This window comes from Amblyomma maculatum, chromosome 4, assembly GCF_055883805.1.
Source record: "Amblyomma maculatum isolate TAMU_Amacu chromosome 4, ASM5588380v1, whole genome shotgun sequence".
NCBI lineage: Eukaryota > Metazoa > Arthropoda > Arachnida > Ixodida > Ixodidae > Amblyomma > Amblyomma maculatum.
Window position 1 is genome coordinate 134,804,449 of NC_139347.1, and position 23,134 is coordinate 134,827,582.

The following is a 23,134-nucleotide window of genomic DNA, read 5'->3' on the forward strand; positions in this document are numbered from 1 at the left end:
GCTATGCCTCGCCACTTTTTTCTTTGTGCTTGTGCATGTGTCGTGGAGTGTAGAGTTGCCAAGTGCGTTCGTAATTCTTTTTTTGCGAGTAGTGCACGTGCTGGGGGTGGGGTGTGGACAGCGTTATTCTCTGCAACAATCCCAACAGTGCTGCATTCTTTGGCTCCTGCGATGGCTACCGTGGCACCAGCGAAGCGCGCGAAGTACGTGGCAAAGGACTTGATCGAGAAAGTCGAAATACTGAAAGCAGTGAAAGAAGGAATGCCGCGACAGACCATCATGTCAAGGTTCAATGTCAAAAGGCGCACGCTGAGCTCGTACATAAAAAATGAAGCTCAGATTTTGGAGGCATATGATGGTCAGCAGTTCTCAGACAAGCGGAAGAGACTGCGAACGGCAGCATTCCCGAAGCTAGAGGAAGCACTGCTGCGATGGATTGCAGACGTGCGAAATTTACAACTCCCCTTGAGCGGACCCCTCATCTGTGCACAAGCAGATAAGCACGCCCTAACAATGTGCATTGAAGGCTTCAGTGCATCGGAAGAGTGGTTCGACCGCTTTAAGAAGAGGCATGGTTTGGTTTTTCGCAGCGTCTGTGGCGAAAAAGGGGCTGTGGATGGAAGTGTCGAGAACAGTTGGAGGACTAAGCTTCCGAGGCGCCTTACTGCCTATGAGCCCTGCAATATATTTAAGGGGGGACGCGGGTCTTAGAACGGTCAAAAATAGCCAAAAAATCGATTTTGAGAAAAACTCATTTTCGGATTGTTTGTACCTTCAAGCACCTGCCATTAAATTATTAACGCTGAATTTGATCGGGAAATGCGCTAAAATCTGTTTTCAAAACACCAAGGGAGCCCCGAAATGACCGAGAAAGGACAAAATTTGTTCGAACTTCCCGCGCGCGCCACGAGCAAAGCAGCCGGCCGATCGGCGCCATTTTGGGCTTGTTTCGAAGCTGGTTTCTTTGTGCGCATTTTGCGGCCTTTCAAAATGGCGTCGCTCAAACAGAACGGCCGCCCTAGCCGGTTTTCTGAGGGAAACTTCCGGGCCGCTGATTGGCTCGTGGGGCGCGCGCGTTTCAAGCGTCCCGTTCCGCGCCTCCCATTGGCTGGCGCGACCGGCACGTCACGCCTTTTTCTTCTTTTTTTCTACGTTCGCCGCCGTGACTGCCGCTTTGTGCGTCTTGGTTTCCGATCGTGTTTCTCGACACAGTACATTTCTGTTTTGTGCCGGAATGGCTGGAGACGCTCGTCTAAAGAAGAAGAAGCGTCAAGCGTACGGGAAGAAACGAAAGCGTCCATGGAACGCGCGGCCGAAGGACGACGGCGTTGCCTTGACGCCAGCTGCCCCGGACGACGGCGCGCTACCACGATCGACTGTTGCATCTGAACCGGCCTGTTCTCTGCTTAGCCAGCCCAACTGCAGTACATTTGGAGTTACTGAACCGTCAACGGATGCTTCTGGAGGCATCAAAGACCGCATCTACACAGTATTTTATTCTGCTGGTGAGTCTGCCGATTGCGCGAGAAATGCTGCGGACGTGAAAGAGCATCTGGCGTCGCAGAGCGCAACAGAACGCAAGTTCAAGCTTCTAGACATCGATCTGCAGGCGAGCAACAGCGACAAGGAAAACTGTACGGAATTCGTCATCGTGGACTTAGCCGCGGTGAACACGTTCCTTGGGCTTGTGCTTTGCCCTGAGTGTGGCACGCAAAGCGTGACTTTATCGAAGTCGGGCCCAGAGTATGGGCTGTGTGCAAAGCTCGTGCTGTCCTGTAGCACCTGCGACTTGCGCGAGGAGCGTTTCTCATCTCCGAGGGTGGCCGGTGCGACTGATGCCAAGATAACTGCTTTTGAGGTGAATGTGCGCGCTATGAAAGCTATTCACAGCATCGGCAAGGGAGCGACAGCCCTGTCCGACTTTTTCGCCGTGATGAATATATCACACCGCGGCTTGCATCACAAAACTTATCAGGGCCACATGAAGATGATGCAAGAAGCCTGCACTGCGACCGCTACCGAGTGCGAGGCCGCTAGCGTTGCTCGCATCAAGGAATTATATACGGAGTTCGGCAACGCGCCAGGAAACATCGACGTAGTGTATGACGGCACCTGGCTGACTCGTGGACACAGTTCCCACATCTGTGTGGGGTGCATCGTTGAGATGTATACTGGTCTTGTAATAGACCATGTTGTTTTATCAAACTTTTGCCTCGGCTGCACAAAAGGCCCTAAAGAAAATGAAGAAGGACATGCAGCCTGGCTGGTCCAGCATGCCCCACTTTGCCAAAAAAACGTTGACTGCAAGGCTGGCCAGATGGAAGTTGAAGCAGCCCTGTGCTTGTTTCGGCGGTCGCTTGTAAAACACAAGCTGCGATACACAACAATGCTGTCTGATGGGGATAGCCGGACGTACCATGCCCTGACTGAAGATGAAGTATATGGGTACATAAAAGTGGATAAAAAGGACTGTATAAACCACGTTCACAAACGCATGGCAGCTGCCCTGCGCACCCTTGTCGACAAAAAAAAAGCCCAAGGTCAGCCACTTGGTGGGAAAGGAAGGCTCACGCAAGAAAAGATTAAAAAAATCACGAGTTATTATGGCTATGCCTTACGGAGCCACAGAAACGATGTGCCGGGCATGCAGAAAGCAGTCCAGGCTACATTGCACCACATGTCGTCAACGGATGAGGCACCAAGACACGAATTCTGCCCTGAAGGCCCGGAGTCTTGGTGCAGATATAACAGGGCCGTGGCTATGAATGAGGAGCCGCCACCACACAAAAACAGCCTGCCTGGCTTCGTTTGCGAGGCATTGGAGCCTGTGTTTAGGAGGCTGAGTGACGATACCCTCTTGAAGCGGTGCAGTGATGGGATCACACAGAACTCAAATGAAAGTCTCCATGCCATGATCTGGGATCAGGTCCCAAAAAGTCAGCATGCCTCACTGCGCAGCACTGAAAGAGCAGTGGCTGAGGCTATCAGCCGCTTCAACCAGGGAGCCGTCAAAAGCAGCACACAAATTGCCCAGAAGCTCGGTTACAGTGCTGGAAATTGCTTGGTGCGCCGCAGCCTTGAGAAGGATAGAAACAGGCTACAGAAGTCTCGGAAAGAACACCAGGAGAACAGTGCTGCCAAGGCAAGGTTTGCTAAGCGACACAAGCCAGCAAGGGATCCTGCATATAGCCCTGGTCTGCTATAGAACAGTTATTCTGGGACAGTGACCAGCCGTTTGAATAAACATGCCACCATGTTTCAACCTAAACTTCGTGTAAGTTTGTCTGTCTATGGCAGGGCTGTTTTCTTACACAATTTGAGCATTTATTTATCTTGGAGGGCACTGAAACGGGCACCTCAAATGCTAAATTCAGTTTCTCATGCTGGTCTAGGGGTACGTACATGGCTTTATGGCTGGGATTTGCCAATTTTATGAGAAGCTACAGTTACATATTTAGTATGGCCTTCTTTCTGGAAAGCAGGGCTACACAATGATGCTATTTAAATTGTTGTACCTGCATTCTAGCAAAAGTTACAGTTGTCTAAAACTTCAAATGCGTTTTTCTCAGTTCGATGTTTTTGGACACCGCACTCAATTTTACGGGCCTTTTTTCTATGTTGTCATTGAGTGACAATAATAAATATGGTATCACTGTAATCATGAGGAAAAATGCTAGGGGGTGATGCTATTTATATCATTGTAGCATTACTCTGCTAATTACAAATTAGGATAGTAATGAGAGGAAATTTGAGCGAAATTATTCACTGTAAATGTTGGTCCAGTTTTCTGCCTATAAATTGCATTAAAATGAACAAAAATAGCATCACCCCCTAGAGCATGTCTTTGGCATTGCAGCCACATACTTGCTTTTTGCATTTTAAAAGGCAAAATTGTCAAAAAGTCCCGTAAGAAATTACCACTACTGTTTCCTTTTAAACCTCAGAATTTCATGAACCAGTGCAGCTATCACAAATCTAATTACAGATTTGAAATCAGTGTGAAAAACTGAACAAGGCTGTGAAGTTTATTCAGATTGGACCAAGAATAAAAAAAAAAATTTTAAGACCCACATCCCCCCTTAATGCAGATGATACTGCACTTTTCTACAAGGCCTTGCCAGACAAGACGCATTTAAAGGAGACCCTTGTGTCGGTGGCAAACGAAGTAAAGAGAGGTTGACTGTTTTGGTTGGTGCTAATAAGACTGGCACGGAACGCCTGCCACTGCTGGTTATTGGAAAATCGCAAAAACCGCGGTGTTTCAAGAATATCAAGCAGCTGCCAGTAGACTACCAAGCCAACAAAAAGGCTTGGATGACGGCAGAGATATCTCAAGCTTGGCTACGCCAACTGGACCGCAGCTTTTCAGCGAAAAAACGCAACACTGCTTGTCCTGGACAATTGCAGTGCGCACCACAACATGTCAGAGCTGGAGAACATCGAGCTGCTTTTTCTGCCCCCTAGAACCACTGCCTCCCTCCACCCCATGGATCGGGGAATAATACAGAACCTGAAAACTCGGTACCGCAAGCACGTTCTCGAACGTATGTTGTTATGTTTGGAAGCAGGACGCAAGTACGACATCACTCTTTTTAGTGCAATGCACATTCTAGTGAATGCGTGGCGCAACGCATCGCCTGCAGTTATTTTGAACTGCTTTAAGCACAGTGGTTTCACTGAGAGCATTCACACAGCTGATGCGGATGACGTGGATCCCAACTCGGAGGAAGTGGAGAGAGACTTTACAAGCATTCTGCCGTCGAATGTTCGGCTGTGCGATTATGTCTCAATCGACAGTGACGTTGCCATTGCCGGCCATCTCACCGACAGTGAAATCGTTCAGGAAGCTCTAGGGAGTGAACAGCCAAGTTATGAAGATGACGACGATGCTTGTGATGAACTGCCGCATCATACTGTGAAGGAGGCTGTTGAGGCCCTGAGTGTTCTTGAAGATATATGTGCAGGTTCTGCAGACAGTGTGCGCGCACTGCATCATTTGGCAGAAGTGCGCAAAGTAGTAGTTGCGATGCAACTTACCTGCACAAAGCAGTCAACACTCATCGGTTTCTTCAAAAAATAAAGGTATGTTGATGTAGGACACTTTGTTGTGTTATTTTTTTCGCCTCTCGGTAATTCAACATGCAGTTAATTCAGACATTTTCTCCGGCCCCACGAAATCCGAATTAACGAGGTTTTACTGTATGAGGCCTTAAAGGCTTTTGCCTTAATATTTAGCACTGTTATGCAATCACAAATTGTTAAAACCAACCATAGCCGAGGGCCCACCAACAAAATGCAAATGACACGCTAAAATAAAAGAGGAGCTCTTCAAAGGCGTGTACTGCAATCGAGTGAAGCCAAATCTCTCGAGCCTTGAAGTATGTAACAGCAGCTGCAGTCACTGCAACACCTACACCACAGTGTCTGTTTGCCATTCAATACTTTCTCTATATCACTCAACCCTGTCACAGTGCATTCTGAAGCACAAGCTGATGTCCCCGATGGAATTTGGCAAATTCTGTTCTCAATCTGCAAATTTAAAGCTTCGTCCCAAGAGTCCCAAAGAAACCTGAACTAGATGCTTTAAAACCATCTGTGTGCCTTTGTTGTGTGCGCCAATAGCAGGTACAACAAAAAGTAGGCGGTTTCATCTTTGAGAACATACATGCTACATGGTTTCAGTGTTGCTTTCCTTCGCTCTGCGCCAGCAAGCCTACCGTGCCCTGCTCTGCATGGCTGTTGCACCACACCAGAACTACCCGCTGGTCATGTGTCACTGGCGCACTGTGCAGTGAAGACTCCCTCACATGCGGCACAGGCTGCTTTTGAGAGGGCACTGTTTCGGAGCAGCTCTGCTTCTATGCCCCCAACAGTGTCCATGCAATAAATGATCGATGAAAATGCAAAAAATAGTCTCCATTGCGCTGTTTTCAGCCCAATCTTTCACCAAATAAGTAGTTTATCGGCATGCAAACTGTTTTCACCTCTTTTTCGCAGGGTCATTTAAACTTGAAGTAATTAGAACATGTTCCCTCAAGTTCCCGTTAACAAATGAAAAAAGTGGGCAGCACCTTGTACATGCGGCGCTTGAGCAGCAGGGTGGCCACGGTGCCCACGAGGTGCAGGGCGCCATCCTTCTGGCGGGGCGAGCAGGTGGGACTGGTGAGCAGAGACACCACAAAGGCCATGGCGCGCTGCAGCACCCCCTTGCGCTTCTTGCACACCACGTGCACCAGGCTCTGGGCAGCAGTCACGGGCGATAGGAAGTCCTCGAAAACGTCTGTACACACACACGCGCAGGACAGGATGCAACCACTTCCAGTACTACCACTGCAGCACACTTCACTGTATCAGCTGCCATAGGATTCCATGACAGCTGTCTCTCATGAAATGCACATACTTCTAGTCTGAACAAGACATTTCAGAGAAATGGATACCGGGAAGTTTTTTTTATGGTTGTCTCTTGGGAGCACCAAGAAATACTAGCAGCTATGGTGCACACAACAGACCCTAGTGTACGTAATCACAAGGTAGATTCCAATTTTCAACCATATTTTGTCAATTTTTAACTTACATAGATAAACTTTCTTGCCTACTGTAGTTTTGGAGGCCTAAAACGAATAAGTAATTGATATTTCTCTATTCCCTGCAGATTTCAAGACATTAACTTCATGGCTAATTGCTGCACCCAAGTTTCTTTTCTATTTCCACATGAAAGTGCAGTAACCATATAATGCAAACATACTATCACATTAGTTTAGAAACATTCTTGTAATAATTCTTTTCCAAGTTTTTTATAAATAGGAGTTTTTCTTAGAGTGATAAATTTTGAAAATGATACCTTGTGGTTTCTTATCTTTTTGCAGAGAATGTCTATGAGTACATATGCCAAAAACAAAAATCCAAGCACTACTAAAGCAAGAGGTACTGTATGTAAAATATAAAATAAACTTCTTCGAAAATAAAAGTGCCAAAAACACTGCCTGGATAATTTCAGCAGTAAATTAAGGCATTAAAGAAAGCTGTATTCGAATGGTACTAAGACCGCCAAGGCACATATGCCCTGTCAGTTTCCTCGACATGCTTCTTTTTCATGTCCTGGTAGACCTTTCCAGCCCTTGCATGCTTCTTTGTAGAATGCCACAAGCCGACACTGACCTTTCTGAATACAGAGCTGTACCACCTTGATTAATGGCAACTTTCTTGTTTATGGAATAAGTGCTAATAAATTTTAGGCATCTGCAGTTTTCAAAGCAGGTTTCAAACATGGTAAATTTTAGAGATATTTAAAATAATGCACTATAAAAAAAAAAAATATTAACCTTTATGGTTAGCATTCACAATATGGGTAGCATTCACCTTATGAAGAAACTTTTAAAATGTGGATGGAGAGCCAAATGAATGAATAAACCACTGTTGGAAGTGGATTTTTATACCACCACAGCTATTAATCTTGCAGCTCAGCCCCCAATGATGTACAAATTGTATTATCAAATGATTCTAACTAAAATAACAATACTAATCCCTTTGCAAAAATTTAAAAATCTATTCCTAACATTTCATGCACATCACAATAAGCTTATTCTGCAAAAAAGATACTAGTCACAACTCTTCTATATTCTGGCATCGCAATTACTACCAAAACGAGAGCGCCTGCCCCTGCACTACCTGCCACGCAGTTCTTTTGAACATTTCTTTAATGTCAGATGACATCAACACCGCCTGAGCGGCATCGTCACATGTGCTCAGAAGTGCGGACTTTTTGACTGCACCTCTCTCCCCCTCGCAAATGCTGCTGATAAAACTGTTGGCCTTTTCTCCCTGTAAGGTCAGCCGATGAAAGCTAAGTTGCAACAGAGCGTGCTCAACGCTGACAATTGTCAATGTTGCCAGGCAGTGCACAAAGCCCCGCTTCAGAGCCCGATTAATGCTTTGCCATAGCTGCCATTGTTTGTTTTTTTCACACTCATTGAAGATTAGGGATCCAGCTCAGCAGCTGTTCATGCTGATAAATTTTTTGAAGTGGTGACAACCGGGAGTGGTGAGAAGTCCAAGCTAGCCAATAAAAAGCCATGAATATGTGACATTACGCAGCTAATTGCAAGGCATATAGTTCTGCTCTGGCAAAAAAGCCAAAGAGCTGCTCTTACAAATGAGACTAGAAGAAATGGGTGTATTTTGATTGATCTTCAAGAGTTCCTGCACCAGAGATGGCATATTTACGCGAAATTTTTCTGAAAGCTATGTGTCTCGGCTACCAAATGTTGTCTATGATAAAGCTATGCAAATCTAATCATGGCAAAGTTGAAAAATTGACCATTTCTATTTCTGACATTTTGCTGAATGTGAACAAAGTAGTGAAGCTACAAAATACAAGAGCTAAGAGGTGCGCACCGTATTTGAGCCGGATGTACTCGTGCGGGTCCGTCTTCCACAGCTCGTCATCCTGGTCGTTGTGGCAGAGCAGTGGGAATACCACCTCCAGCACAATGCCCTGGTGAAAAATTGCACACAAACGGTATCAGAATACGCTCTACTGGTTGCATAGCCAATGCTGCCCCCCCCCCCCTCCCTCCCACCATGGTGTGCGTGCATGTGTATGGGCAACCTGTCAATACTGCTACTGCGTTGTGGACAGGCAGCGGAGAATATGGTGCGCAAGTTTTTGTTCCACTGCTTTCTTACGGCCAAGCACAAACTGTTGGTGCAAGGCCGCCTCTGGCAGTGGGGGTACTTTCGTGTGAAAGATCAAAGCCGTAGCAAATGAAGCAAAAAAAGAGAAAATGAAGCCCAGACAGAGACAAGCGTGCCACAAGACGTTTTCCAGTCACCCAAAGCACCAAGAGGCATCACATATCTGGAATCGCGGCACTCAGAGCAAGACTGCAATCGGAGGATAAAGAGCAGCAGACTCTCGTTGAATTAAACTTCACAAGAATTTTGCAGCATGAGCTGCATTTCGTCAAGGATTAAAGGGAGATGCTGGCAAGAAAATCGCTTTTTTTTTTTTTCTGAAAAAGTCGATTTTGTATTTTCTTGAGTTTTGTATTCCCCCAAGCGGTGATCGTCAATGGCGGGAAACAAACTTTTTTTCCTCGTATTTTTATTAAGAATATGCCGCTGCCGAAATGGCTTCTGGGAGGAGGCAAAAACTCGAGAAAAACTCCTGCCGACGCCGATCGATGTCACGCACCATGCAATGGGTGCACAATACAAATAGCGCATTTCCCGGTGTACAAGACGCAGTGTTTTTACAAAATTTTCAGTAATGCATCCTATACAACGGTGCCTCTTATGCAGTTTTTTTTTTTTTCCATTTTGCACAATGTTCACATGCGAACTTTATTGTGAAACAGTAACCGTAGCGACACCTGCAATTACATTATATACAGTTGTTAGTGCTTTAGAATTATACAGCCGTCTCACTGGCAGAATGACAAAAGATGGCTATGTCCATGCTCCTCGCCTTTTCTACTCTGCCAAGACAAGCCGAATCGAGCAGACTTTCTTTTCCAGTTACGATTTACAGCACTGTTCCTATACGTGCTTTGCCGTGTGCGTCACAGCGCCCGCGCGGAGCGATGATAACGGGCTGAGCTAGCTTGGTGCATGGTACTGCGAACAAGACTGAGAGAGGGGAAGTTGAGAGATAGCTTGGCAAAAGAATGGGCACATTCTTGCGCTTCGCTCTATCGCGTTTTTCCCCTCTCGTTTCCACCGGTTCTCTCTAGTTCATTCACGCACATGGCTTGCAAACGTCAAGTGCTGGCGCGCGGAAAACGATAACCGCAGATGTGTGCACCTTTGGGGAATGGGCGGGGCGCTGCCCTAGCCGAACTGTCCCCTCTCATTCCTTCCGCGCGTGGCTCGAAAACGTCATGTAGCAAACGGCTGAGGGTGATGCGATCGTCTTTGGGGAAGGCACACTTTCCAGTGCGTGGTGCGGAGTTCGATATATCGAACGACCGATGAAACTGAATCTGATATATGACGTGGCTTTCCTATACTTTTACATGGGATTTTCATATTCCGCGAGTTCGATATAACCAAAATTTGATATATCCAGGCTCAATATATCCAGGTTCGACTGTACTAGCCCGAACTTCCACTTTGCTCAAGGAAATGACAAAGACGCTTGACTTTGTCGGTGTTAATAAACCTAGCATGTCATGGAACTGTGTGCAAACACGTCACAAAATGGTATGCAAGCTATATGTAATGTTCACTTACTGTTGAACCCTGTATGACATGCCCCGAGAGCTCTGTGTGTAATTGCTCCAAATGTTTAAATTTGATGTAAGGAACTAGAGTGAATGATACAAGGGACAGAAGAATAGACAATACAGGCACTATTCTTCAGTACCTTGTCTCGTTCGCGCTATTCCACAAAAGGAACAACTTCCAACTCTCCCAATACAGCGTATTGTAAAAGAAGGCTAGGTCGAGACGGCGAGGTCGTGACGGCAAGGACAGCGAAGCCTTGTCTAGAGTTTTAATCCGATCACGAACCCAGGCGCGCGCCGGAGCCGGCGCCGCGGGACGATGATGATGGTATGTACAAATGAAAGAAGGTCCACAGAAGGCTCACACAATCTGCCCGGGGGGTCGGAAGCGGCCAGACTGGCCGCTCCTAATTAACCGATGTACCGCGGCGCACAAACGGTTTCAAGCGAGAAACATGAACAATTTCAGTTCCACGGTGGCGTCGATCGGCTGGGGGATCAACAGGCGTCACTTTGTAGTTAACTGGAGAAGTTTGGCTGATGATCTCGTAGGGACCAAGGTAGCGGTGGTGGAATTTGTCACTAAGGCCAGGGGTGCGCAGTGGTGTATAAAGCAGTACTTCGTCACCGGGACGATAAGAGACCACGCGATGCGTAGAATCGTAGCGACTCTTGCGGTCTTCCTGGCACGCTGCTGTGTTTAGGCAGGCAAGATGACGGCATCTGGCCACACGAGATAAGAACTGGGTAGGTACTGATGTGGAGTAGTCGGGTGTAGAGAAGAAGGAAGCGTAGAGAATTGTAGTGGGAGGACGGCCATAAACGAGGAAAAATGGAGAATAACCGGTAGTCCGCTGTACTGCTGTGTTATAGGCGAAAGTGACGAATGGTAGAATAGTGTCCCAATTTCGATGATCCGGTGTGATGTACATGGAGATCATATCCGATAAGGTGCGGTGAAATCGCTCAGTCAGCCCGTTAGTCTGGGGATCGTAGCTTGAGGTTGTCTTATGAAGGATGGATGACGCGTGAAGAACTCCGGCAACGACTGCCAATTAGAAGGCCGTCCCGCGGTCACTTAGGAGCACCCGAGGAGCGCCATGACGCAATACAATTGATCGCAAAAAGAAATCTGCTACTTCTTGAGCGGAACCGGTCGGTACAGGTGCTGTCTCAGCGTAGCGTGTAAGGTGGTCAACAGCTGTTATAACCCAATGGTTACCCCCATCGGAGAGAGGTAGGGGACCATATAAGTCGATGCCGACTACGTCGAATGGCGTGGCGGGACAGGGAACAGGTTGTAGAAGGCCAGCGGGCGAAGACGTCGGCCGTTTACGACGCTGGCACAGAGGGCAGGATGCGACGTATTTGGCAACGCAGGAAGATAGGCCAGGCCAAAAGAATCGTTTTTTCACGCGGTCGTAGGTTTTGTCAACACCAAGGTGACCTGGAGTAGCGTCATCGTGGAGAGCCGCCAATATACGTGGGCGAAGCACACGCGGCACGACTGGGATCCAGCGAGTTCCATCAGGGCAATATACGAAGCGGAGCAGGATGCCATCTTCGAGCTTAAAATTGCGAAGTTGTCGGCGAAGCCGAGCATTGGGTGGGTCCGAAGCCCCAATAAGGCAGTCTATGATGGGTCGGCAGTAGGCATCGGCTAATTGCTGTGAGCGGAGAGCGTGTTTGTTCTCAGAGTCGTCAAATGAAACTGTTGTGATATACGTCAGGGAAAGAGATGGTCGGCTGTGGTCATAGGTGGAAATGCATTGGGAAGAAAAACAGCAAGCCGATTCCGAAAGTGGACAGCGAGAAAGAGCGTCGCCGTCTTGGTGTTGGCGACCCGATTTATAAGTGACGTCGAAATTGTATTCTTGCAGGCGTAGAATCCAGCAGCCAAGTCGGCCTGTCAAATTTTTCAGTGAAGACAACCAGCAAAGAGCATGGTGATCGGTCACAACTGTGAAATGCCGACCATATAGGTAAGGGCGAAATTTTTGGACAGCCCAGACGACGGCAAGGCACTCCTGCTCAGTAATGGTGTAGTTTTTCTCAGCTGGAGTCATAGTCCGAGAGGCGAAGGCAATCACTTTCTCACGCGAAGTTGCATCGCGCTGCAGGAGTACAGCTCCAAGACCGAGACCACTGGCATCAGTGTGCAGGATGGTTGGAGCGCTATCACTGAAGTAGCCAAGAACAGGGTCTGATGTGAGGGCGTGCTTCAGATTATTAAAAGCGGCTTCGCACTGTTCATTCCACACGAAAGGGCTGCGTGTTTTAAGTAGTTCATGAAGTGGAGCAGCAATACTTGCAAAATGCCTTATAAAACGCCGGAAATAAGACGCCAGGCCGAGAAAACTGCGCAATTCTGTAATCCATTGTGGACAAGCAAAGTTCAAGACCGCGATGATTTTTTCATGGTCTGGACGAATGCCGTCATGGCTGACTAGACGTCCCAATATTTTAATTTCCTTCTGTGCAAAGTGGCCTTCTTGGTGTTGAGCTGAAGGCCCGCTGAAGCGAGACACGTGAGGACCTCATTCAGGCGCGTGAGATGGTCGTTAAAAGTTGACGAAAAGATGACAATGTCATCCAAGTAACATAAACAGGTTCTCCATTTTAGGCCACGAAGTACAGTATCGATCATTCTTTCAAATGTCGCTGGTGCATTACAAAGTCCGAAAGGGATAACATTAAATTCGTAAAGGCCATCAGGAGTTGAGAAAGCGGTTTTTTCTTTATCGTCCTCGTGCATAGGTATTTGCCAATAACCTGAGCGGAGGTCCAAAGTCGAGAAATATTCCGCGCCTTGGAGAGAGTCAAGGGCGTCATCAATTCTTGGCATTGGGTATACATCTTTGCGGGTAATTTTGTTGAGTGGCCGGTAATCAACACAAAAGCGTACCAAGCCATCCTTTTTTTTAACTAACACTACTGGGGAGGACCATGGGCTTGTCGAGGGACGAATAATATTGCGATGGAGCATGTCATTTACATTTTCTTCAATTACTTTTCGTTCAGAGAGGGAAACCCGATAAGGCCATCGGCAAACGATAGAGTTACCTTCAGTAATGATGCGATGATGCGCAACACTAGTCCGTCCCAGTGGTGGGGAAGTGGCATCAAAAATGGCTTGGTGGTGTCGAAGCAATGTCAGCAGTTCTTGGCGTTGGTTCGGCGTGAGGTTAGGATTAATAGTCTTTGTGAGAACAGAGACGTCTGGCGAAACACGGCGCTGAGGCAGAGGGGCGGTGAGCACCATCAAGGACAAAGGTTGAACATCCACCATGCAGGGGAGAGAAGTTCCTTTTGGGAGCACGAGGGATTCACGTGTGGCCGCTACTGTCGCTGTGCCGTTGCAGAACCTCACAAGACTAGACGGGAAGGCGATACCGCGTGCAAGATGACGATAAGATGGTGTGATGAGTACGTCCCCGTCAGTGATGTGGTCAGAAACAACGGTAAGCAGTTTTTCGCACTGAGGAGGCAAAACAGTATCAGCGGCGGCAACGAGGGGATGATGTCGTTCAGAAACTTCAGATAAAAAAATCGCTGTCTGTCATATGGATAACACGGTCGCCACAAGAAATTAACGCCGAAGCGGTTGACAAAAAATCCCATCCTAAAATCATCAGATGCGCACATGGTGAGAGCACAACAAACTGCACATGATGGCGGACGCCGTCAATAACAATTCGTATGGTGCACTTTGCTAAAGGGCGCAAAGGGACGTTATTGGCTCCATGGAGTTCAGGCCCATCGTATAGTGTCGTCACTTTTCGCAAACGGTAGCACAAATCAGCGTGAATGACAGAAATTGCAGCTCCTGTATCAATCAATGCTTCAACCGGTAATCCTTCAGCGAAAACAGAAATCACATGATACGGGCGATCTGGAGGACTTTTGGTAAGTTTGCAGAGTGCAGTTTGACCTCCGGAAACTGCAACGCTTAGTTTTCCGGATGGCGGACAGGGATAGTTGTTGCGGGTCGGAGAGGGGAAACTGAACGGCGGTATGGGGATAGGAACCGACGTCGGGATGCATGGGTTCCACGAGGCTCAGACGAGGATTCTGGAGGTGGGGATGATCTTCGAGGTGGGCTTTGAATAAACCGGCGTTGATAATATGACGTTGGAGGGATTTCACTTTCAAAGGTATCGTAACCACGGCGCTCGTTCTGGAGGCGGCGACGACAGACGCGGGATATATGTCCTCTAATGCCACAGTAATAGCAAATTGGTCGGGAGGGGCGCCAAGGTGCGTAATAGGGTGGTGCAGGTTGAGCCGTCGCTATTGCATTGACGTGATTGTAGGTTGGTGCCGGTCGAGGCGGGGGAACTAAAGGAGGGGGGGATGCTGCGACGTGCGCGTAAGTCGGTACTGAGCGGGGTGCCGGAAGGCCAGATGTCATAGGTTCGGTGATTGTTGCCAGCTCTTCTTTGATGATGCTGCGGAGACCGACGTCATTAGATGTTGCGGAAGAGTGATCGCACCCGTGTTGACAGACAGGCTTGAGGGCCTGGAGCTCCTCGCGGATGATGGCTCAAATAAGTGCCCGCAGGTCGAGATCAGCATAGGTCGGGCCAGTAGCGTTGGCGGGCTGCAATCTGGAGGGCTGCAGCTGGTCGATGCGTTGGCAGGTGGTAATAATGGAATCAATAGTTGAAGGATTCTGAGCAACTACAGTAAAACCTCGTTAATTCGGATCTCACGGGAGTAAAAAAATTGTCCGAATTATCCGAATGCCAAATTATCGAATGAACAACAAAAACAGCACAAGAAAAAAGCTTTTACTCCTCACCTCTACTTCGTGAAGAAGTCTGTTATTGCAGTTTGTTTCTTCGCCGAAAACTGGGCGGCAAGAACAACTTTTCGAACATGTGCCAAACCCTCCAACGCAAGCGTGTTATGCGGGGCATCGAGGCAAAATTCTTCCAATACAGCGAGGGCGTCCGCAGCTTCCTTGGTCGTACGCCGTGCCGGAAGTTCTCCGCAGAGGTCGTCTCGGTCATCATTGGACACCTCGCCAGTAGCACCGAGGGCATCAGCGATAATCTCTGTATCACTCAACTGACCGGCTATAATAACCCCGTCATCGATGCCGATGTAGTCGCTGAGGTGTACTTCAGCAGGAAGCAAAGCAACGAGTGCCGTATCGTCATCGTCAGGCGCGGCAGCCTCCAGGCTTTCAGGCGGCTCCGGTTGCCCAAATCCGCAGTGTCTGAAGCAGTTGGCTATTACAGCTGCCGGCATGTTTGACCACACGTTTGCCAAAATGTGGATTGCGCTCAGAAGCGCTACAGTGTAAGGCTGTTTTCGCTCCATGCAGAGCAGCATACGTTCCAAAACTTGTTTCCGGTATTTTTTTTTTCACGTACTGTATGATCCCTTGATCCATCGGCTGTAGCGCGGCGGTCGTATTCAGCGGCAGAAATACAAGTTTTATAGCTTGAAGCTCAGACACGCTGCAGTGCGCAGAGCAGTTGTCCACCACTAGCAGCACCTTCCGTTTCTTGGCGCTGAACCGACGGTCGAGCTCTAGTAGCCACGAACGAAATATCTCGGAAGTCATCCATGCCTTCCTGTTCGCGTGGTAGTCGACTGGCAGGTGTTTGATGTTATAAAAACATCTTGGTTTGAGCGCCTTACCGATGACGAGAAGAGGAAGGCGCTCTGTGCCCGTCATGTAGGCCGCTAAAAGCACGGTAACACATTCTTTACTTCTCTTCCCGCCGGTGCAAGGGTCCCCCTTAAACGTAATGGTCTTATCTGGCAGCGCCTTAAAAAAGAGCGCTGTCTCGTCCGCGTTGAACACATCGTTGGGGTTATAAGCTGCGATATGTTCTTGGAGGTCAACGCTCTGCCAGCCCTTGACGACTTCTTCGTCGACCGCACCTCTCTCCCCGCACACAGCCTTGAACACAAGGCCATGCCTTTCCTTAAACCGTGCAAGCCAGCCCTCCGATGCTTTGAAAGAGCCGATATTCATGCGGAGGGCATAGGTTTCTGCCTGCGCGCAGATTAACGGCCCACTTAATGGTAGCCTAGCGTCCCGTGCAGTGCCAATCCACCGCAACAATGCATCTTCCAACTGAGGGTGGGCGGCGGTTCGCATACGTTTGCGAGCCGAATGGAACTTTTCATTCTGAAACGCTTCCATGATCTGCGCCTCATTTTTCACATACCTTCCTAGTGTGCTTCGCTTTACGTCAAATCGACGCATCCCCTCTTCACGGGAGGCACCTTCTTTGAGTGCCTTCAGGATTTCCACCTTTTGCCCCAAGTCTTTGGCCACATACTTAGCCCGCTTAGCAGGAGTCCCCATCACGGCAAAGCGAAACACCAGAAACGCGCGCGCGCGCACACAAACACACACGTGCACCGCCCCAACAGAAACACGCACAGAAAATCACAAAATGGCTGCCTTGAGCAAGCACGCACACGGAGGGAAGAATGCGAGAGCGAGGGTCGTCTCGTGCTCGAGCATGCGCCGCATGTGCTCGAGAGAACTGATGGCAGTAGCGATGCGTGCTCTGAAAATGCTACCGTTGGTACGTTTTTGGTTTCGGAATAGAGTAATAGAGTAGTTTCCGGCCAGGATCCTGTTTTCGGATGATGATAACAGTGATGCATGCTCCAAAAAGTCACTTCAGCACCGGCCACGGCCTGTCTCCAGTCTGAATTAGCCGATGCGCACCGAATTTTGCTCCGAATTAACGAGGGTTTGCTATCATAGACTTGTGTACATTTTTGAAGGGAGGGTGTAAGCAGGCCGAATTATCCAAATTTCCGAATTAACGGGGGCCGAATTAGCGAGGTTTGACTGTAGGATGTTATACGCCGTAGAATTGATTCCTTTCAAGACGTGGTGTACTCGTTCATGTTCCGCCATGGTGGGACTAATACGCCGGCAGAGTGCAAGTATGGCCTCTATGTAAGACGCATATGACTCATCAGGACCTTGAAGGCGTGAAGCGAGCTTGGTCTTCGCGATCTCAGTCCGAACTGCCGGGTCGGCGAAGTACTGTCGGAACTGCTGTTTGAAGGTGGTCCAGTTAGTTGTGTGGGGCTCGCGGTCGATGAACCAAGTCCTGGCGACCTCAATAAGGTAGAAAGTGATGTTGAGAAATTTCAAAGCATCGTCCCACCAGTTGTAGGCACTGCAGCGTTCATAGGTGTCAAGCCAGTCATCGACGTCTTCATCACGACGACCAGCGAACAGCGGCGGGTCGCGCTGTCGTGTGGGCACAGTCGGAGGGGGTGGTGCAGCCGAGGTAGAGGGTCCGGCTTGTTCGTGGGTACTGTCGGTAGACATAGCGATGGTGGCAGTTGCCAAACGGCGACCGGAACGTAGCTCCAGCGAGAGGCAGGGCCCAAGGCAGCAAGGGGATCAAATTTCACCTCCACCACTTGTAAAAGAAGGCTAGGTCGAGACGGCGAGGTCGTGACGGCAAGGACAGCGAAGCCTTGTCTAGCGTTTTAATCCGATCACGAACCCAGGCGCGCACCGGAGCCGGCGCCGCGGGACGATGACGATGGTATGTACAAATGAAAGAAGATCATGGCATGTACAAATGAAAGAAGGTCCACAGAAGGCTCACAGTATTGATATTTGAACACATGGCCACTTGAGCAAAAATGCCTAGTGCCCCTTGTCAAAAGTTTTAGAAAAATCCCCCAAAGACCACCATGCAGCATTCTCAATTACTAAATTTCTGACAAATATCCACAGCATCCTTTTGCAGTTGTAGGGCTGTGCTGGGTGAATGCCTACAAGTAATTACTCCTTTATTCCCCTTGCACTGAAGTAGAGATGGGAAAAGTTCTGCTGTAAGCACAGAGGGCTTCCATCCGCTTGGGCAGCAGTGCCATGCCACATGCACTAGCAGGGTTCGTACAGGCGGCAAAGAAAAAAATTCAAGGATATTCAAGGAATTTCAAGCCCCCATAGGAGGATTTTCAAGGCCCCCTTCGAGGGCTTAATTTTTTTTTCCATGTCAAAGATCTTCAAACAGTGCTCTCAAAACGTCTGAAATATTTATTCCACAAAGAAAAAAAAACATCACTACGCAGATTTGCTTCTATTGCACAGAAAAAAATTAAATATAGCTTCATAAAATATCACAGTGAAAGTTTGGTCATATCCTGCAGAAAAATAAAAAATTAGTTTTATAAAATTGTTGGTTATTTCCTATACCCTCACAAAATATTGTCCACTGCTTCAACTGCACAAAACAAAAATATCCTTAGGAAGCAGCTCCTCAGGGCTACTTCAGGGGAGCTCCAGCAGCTTTTGTTGAATTTGGAGCTTGATGGCGCGTAGCTCCTCACTCTTGTCTTTGGCCGTCTTTCTGAGGCTATTGCCCTTTACAATGTGTGTCACATTGTTTTCTGCCTCTGCTTTATCAGCATAGGCATTTGCAGATGCCATGAGATCATCAATTGTCAATTCCAGCTTCTTTTTCTTTCTTTTCATTGCATCAAGCTCTTCCTCAATGCAGTGCTTTTTTCTCTGCTTTGAAGCTTCAAGGTCCTGCTTTTTCTGGGCTTCCAAGTATGCTCCATGCTTTTGCCTTGCAGCTGACACAGCGATCCTCAGTTTTTTTTTTTTTTTTTTTTTTTTTTTTTTTTTACGCAAACTTGCCATAAGACATATTATATAAACTCATGTAAATGGTTTTCCGTGAGGAACCGGAGCAGGCTCCCGCTCTTAGCGTTGTCGGTGAGCCATTTAGAAAAGTCATCTTCCCTTGTTGTGGTTAGACCCACTTCGCGCAGAATCTTTGTCCTTGATTCCCTTGTCCCTGCACAAGTCCATAGCAGGTGGCGAACATCCACTTCTGCAGCTGGTGTGGAACACTTTGGGCATGTTGTTGGTCCGATTTCAGCTTGCGATTCCCATCGGCATTTTACCGACGGGGTAAGGGCCGCCCCAGCTCTTATCCTTCTAAGGGAAACCTCCTCCAATCTCGTTAAGTTACGAGGGAGTGGGAATGTACACGGGGGAATGAGGGCACGTGTACTTTTCCTTAAAGAGGATGCTAAAATGGAAACAGCGGAGCGGGCATCGAAAGGGAGCCTGGTGGGGGGCGCATTAGTGTGTGGAACTTCGTGTGTGAGGTGGTCAACTTTTCTCTGCTCAGCGTTCTCAGCATTGTCTTGTGTCCAATGTATCTGGATGCTTATCTTTGTTTTTTTATTGAGTGCGTGGATTTCCTGGGTAACAAATAGCGTCTTCGTCACTTTCTTTAGTTGTTTTATGGCGGCTAAGGAGTCTGTATAGATGTGGGCTTCTGTTATCGAATCTATTTTATTTATGGCCTCCATAGCATCGCGGATTGCATAGAGTTCCATCACAAGCGGGTCCGGGTATTCTAAAAGATATTCTTTATGTACCTTTAGTTCGCTGTGTGTTGGACTAGTAGCTGCTGTTCTACCGCCATTTTCTATAATTGATGCGTCCGTATATGCAATTAAGGTACCTGGAAGTGCATCAACCAGAGGTCGAGATGCCAGCTTTTCTTTGCGACGAAGCCGAGTGGTCTTGTTTGTCGTGATAGTAGTGAATTCCCAAGGAGGGGGGTCAGCCATTGGTGGTGTTCGAACTGCCACTTCGTTGTACAAGGATGCTATGGGCGTAACGTACTTTCGCTTCATATCCCTTGTTGCCTCTCGTTGCTCAATTAATTCTGTCAACGTATTTATCTGTGCAAACTCTTGGAGAATAGGGATAGGGGTAAGTTTTGGTAAGGCCGTGATAGTGCGCATTGCGTTTCTATTTATTGTTTCCAATTTTGCCCATTGCCGCCTCGTGAGTCTTTGGAATTGGGCCTGGTATAGTATCCTCGGCTGTAACACTGATTGTACAAGACGTCTTGCCATGTCCGCTCGAGCTCCTCCTCCCCTAGACGAAATGCGTTTTATCAAGTTTAAGGAAGTCGCAGCTACTTTTTTCACTTTATGAAGCCATTGTGTTCCTTTGCCGGATTTGTGAATTTCTAGGCCAAGAACTCTCAACTCGTCCACCTCTTCCAGTGCCTGATTTCCAATCTTTAGGGAGACTCTTTGCGTTGCCAATTGTTTTCTTCCATTCTTGTTGGCAACATGAATGTAACTGGACTTTTGAGGTGATAATTCCAGGCCTGCACTTTGCACGTACTCATCTATGGTATCCTCAGTTCCTTGGTGATTGGAATGTTTAGAACACCACCTGCTTTCTCAACCGCATCGGACACGATCCGTTGTGAAACATATGAAAGGTCCTTCAGATTCTCAACGCACACCTGTCGGTTTACACTGAATCCACGCTCGACAGTTGCCTGGCCATGACTGAGGACAAGCAGAAGTTTCACAATGCTCCACAACTTCGAGTAGGTTGAACTGAACTTCAAGAGATCAGGGTAAAATTCATCCAGTCTGTCAGCGCACTTGTCAAATTGTCTAAGCTGATGGTTCTGCTCGTGCAGGAGCTCCGTGTACTCGGCCAGCACCGTGTCTCGAAGGTGATCAGCCATTCTACCTGCAGTGATGAGGGTGTCCAACACTTTTCTGAAACCTGCAAGGCATTCCTCTGGCTTCGAGCACATCTGTCGTGGGTCTAGTGAAGAAAGGCCCCTAACAAATGCAAACTTCAAGGGGCTTCTGTCTAGAACTTTCTTTGTGGCACTGATCAAAAACTGTTTACATTCCATCCGGAATTGAAACACGTCCTTTGAGCTCACTTTAGAATTCTTTCAAGTGGAACATGGTTCTCGGCATTATCAATGTCGATCTTCAGCAGACCCACTATCCCTTTGGCAGACAGGATCGAACATTTCAAAAACTTCGTCAGCAGCTTTCTGAGAACAGTTTCTAAATCCCTTGCAAGGAAAAAAACCATTGGTTTGTCTGTCTGGTACTCTACCAGAAAAGGGTTCAGTGCCATCGCCACACATAAGGCAAAATTCAACTTTGCTGGCAGCAAAGCATCACAGCAGAACTCCCACAAGTTATTGAATGATGCACATTTTGGCAGGTTGACTTCTTTTTTTCTAGCAGCCTCAATGTACTGTTTCATGTCACACCACAACAGCAACGCTCTCTCAATTACAGGAACATTCTCCACCCATCGGTGGGCGACATAAAGAGGAAAGGTATCTTGGCCTGTAACTGCCGAAAAGTCCCGTCTCCGTGCTGGAGCACCTTCAAAAATTGCACTCAGACTAGACAACAAGCAGTCAAGTCCCCATTTAGTCGCTGAAACTCCAGCCCTATAAGCATTGTGCACTGTGTGTAGCCCACAAGTGCCTAAGTCCACACACAGAACTTGGTGGTTTTGTTGCAAGTTCTCATGAAGACCTTTGAAGAACTTCAGATTGACATTGGGCCCATCCATCGATATCTGAAGAATCTTGGCAAGAGGCAAAGGCTCGAGGGCGCTTAGCAACTTTTCCTGAATGTCATCGGCTGTGGAATGCCCCATAAAAACGGAGGTGTAATACCTGGTCGTCACTTGGTGAGCAGAGTCCCAACACCTCACGTGCACATCCATTTGCTTACTTTGCAGAAAGTCATTTGCCTACTCGTCAAACAGTACGACATAAACTGCAATGCTGAAAGAAAGAAAGGCCTGAGACCGTGACACGTCATATAGGCGCATTTCTTCTCACCACAAGAAAACGCCTTTGCCACTTCACTGTCCGAAAACATGCGCTGAAATAGCTCCCCTGCTTGGGATGACGACCGGTACAAAAAGTGGGATGTCACAACTTTCAGAGTCCAAAGAATTTCAGCGTCAGTGACAAGCTCGTGCGCTTTGCAAGTATCGTTTAGGCTTGGCGACTGTGAGGAACACACGCTAGTAGACTGCTCTACCGCGACCGGCGTCAGGTACCTTTTCAATGCGCTCCCTTGCGCTACCTTCATTGCGCCAATATGCTTGCCGCTTTTCATGTCACTTTTTAAAGCGGATTCACCCATGGCAGTCACATCCACAGTTTTACCGCAAAGCTTGCACTTAGCCTGATGCGGACTCGTTGTATCAGGAGCAATCCACTGCTTGTATTCGTCATGGTGCAGCCACGTAGCCTGAAACTTGCTCTTTCCGGGCATTGTGTCACATATGAAAATATCACGTGCGCTGACAGGCAGAAGCCACGCTCATTCCAAAAATGCAAGCCAGCCGCCTAACGAGAATGCGCTAAATAGGCTAAAAATCGATATGTTTCCTTCCCCGCAGTTCATTCAGAACTCTGTCAAGAATAAAAGTTTAGCAACAAAAACGTTTTCATGATGAAAAACACCAGTTCAAATTTAGTATTCAAGGAATTCAAGAATCTTCAAGGACCAGTCATAAATTCAAGGTTTTTAAGGGCCTTGAAAACAGACTTCCGTAATTCAATGGTATTCAAGGTTTTCAAGCACCTGTGCGCACCCTGGCTAGAGACTTTGCGAAAGTTGTTGGGCCCTGCAATGCAACAACATATATGTTGTCGCAGTGGCAAAAAGCAGGGATAGTGAGCAAAGCCTACAGCTGCGCTCCTGACTTACCTCATTCAGAGCAAGACAGTGCGCTTTTTCTAGATTGCCTAGCTAAAAATTTTAGCACAACAATTCAACTACAGCCACAGAAGACAGAACAAGAAACGAAACGAACAGCAAGCTTACCACAATGTGTGGCTTCAGGAATTTCCAGGAGAATGCATGGGCAACACTGCAGAGCAGGAAAAGGAGGAAAAAACATCAAACCATAATGCACACAACAGTAATTTCATCACCGATACAGTTCAAGATTCGTCATACACCAGCCAAGTTTCACTTGTACCAGTACGCTACCACATCCCAGTGCTCGAACTGTTCACGCCCATACCACATTTTTTTGTGTACAAGACAGTTCTTTTACAAAAGTTTTGCTAGTGTATCCTATACGACAG

The 23,134-nt window shown here is 47.7% G+C and overlaps 1 protein-coding gene and 1 pseudogene across 1 annotated transcript in view; both read right to left on the minus strand.

Annotated features, from left to right (window-relative positions):
* The window catches only part of msk (importin-7 msk), a 139,052-nt gene that overhangs the window by 92,487 nt on the left and 23,431 nt on the right, over nt 1–23,134 (minus strand). The window contains exons 6-8 of the mRNA XM_084602529.1: nt 22,869–22,914; nt 8,395–8,494; nt 6,072–6,280 (exon numbers count right to left, since the gene is read on the minus strand). Of these exons, the coding sequence (XP_084458655.1) occupies nt 6,072–6,280; nt 8,395–8,494; nt 22,869–22,914 (355 nt within the window). The remainder of the gene's footprint in view (nt 1–6,071; nt 6,281–8,394; nt 8,495–22,868; nt 22,915–23,134) is intronic.
* Nucleotides 17,988–22,728, minus strand: LOC146192631 (uncharacterized; annotated as a pseudogene).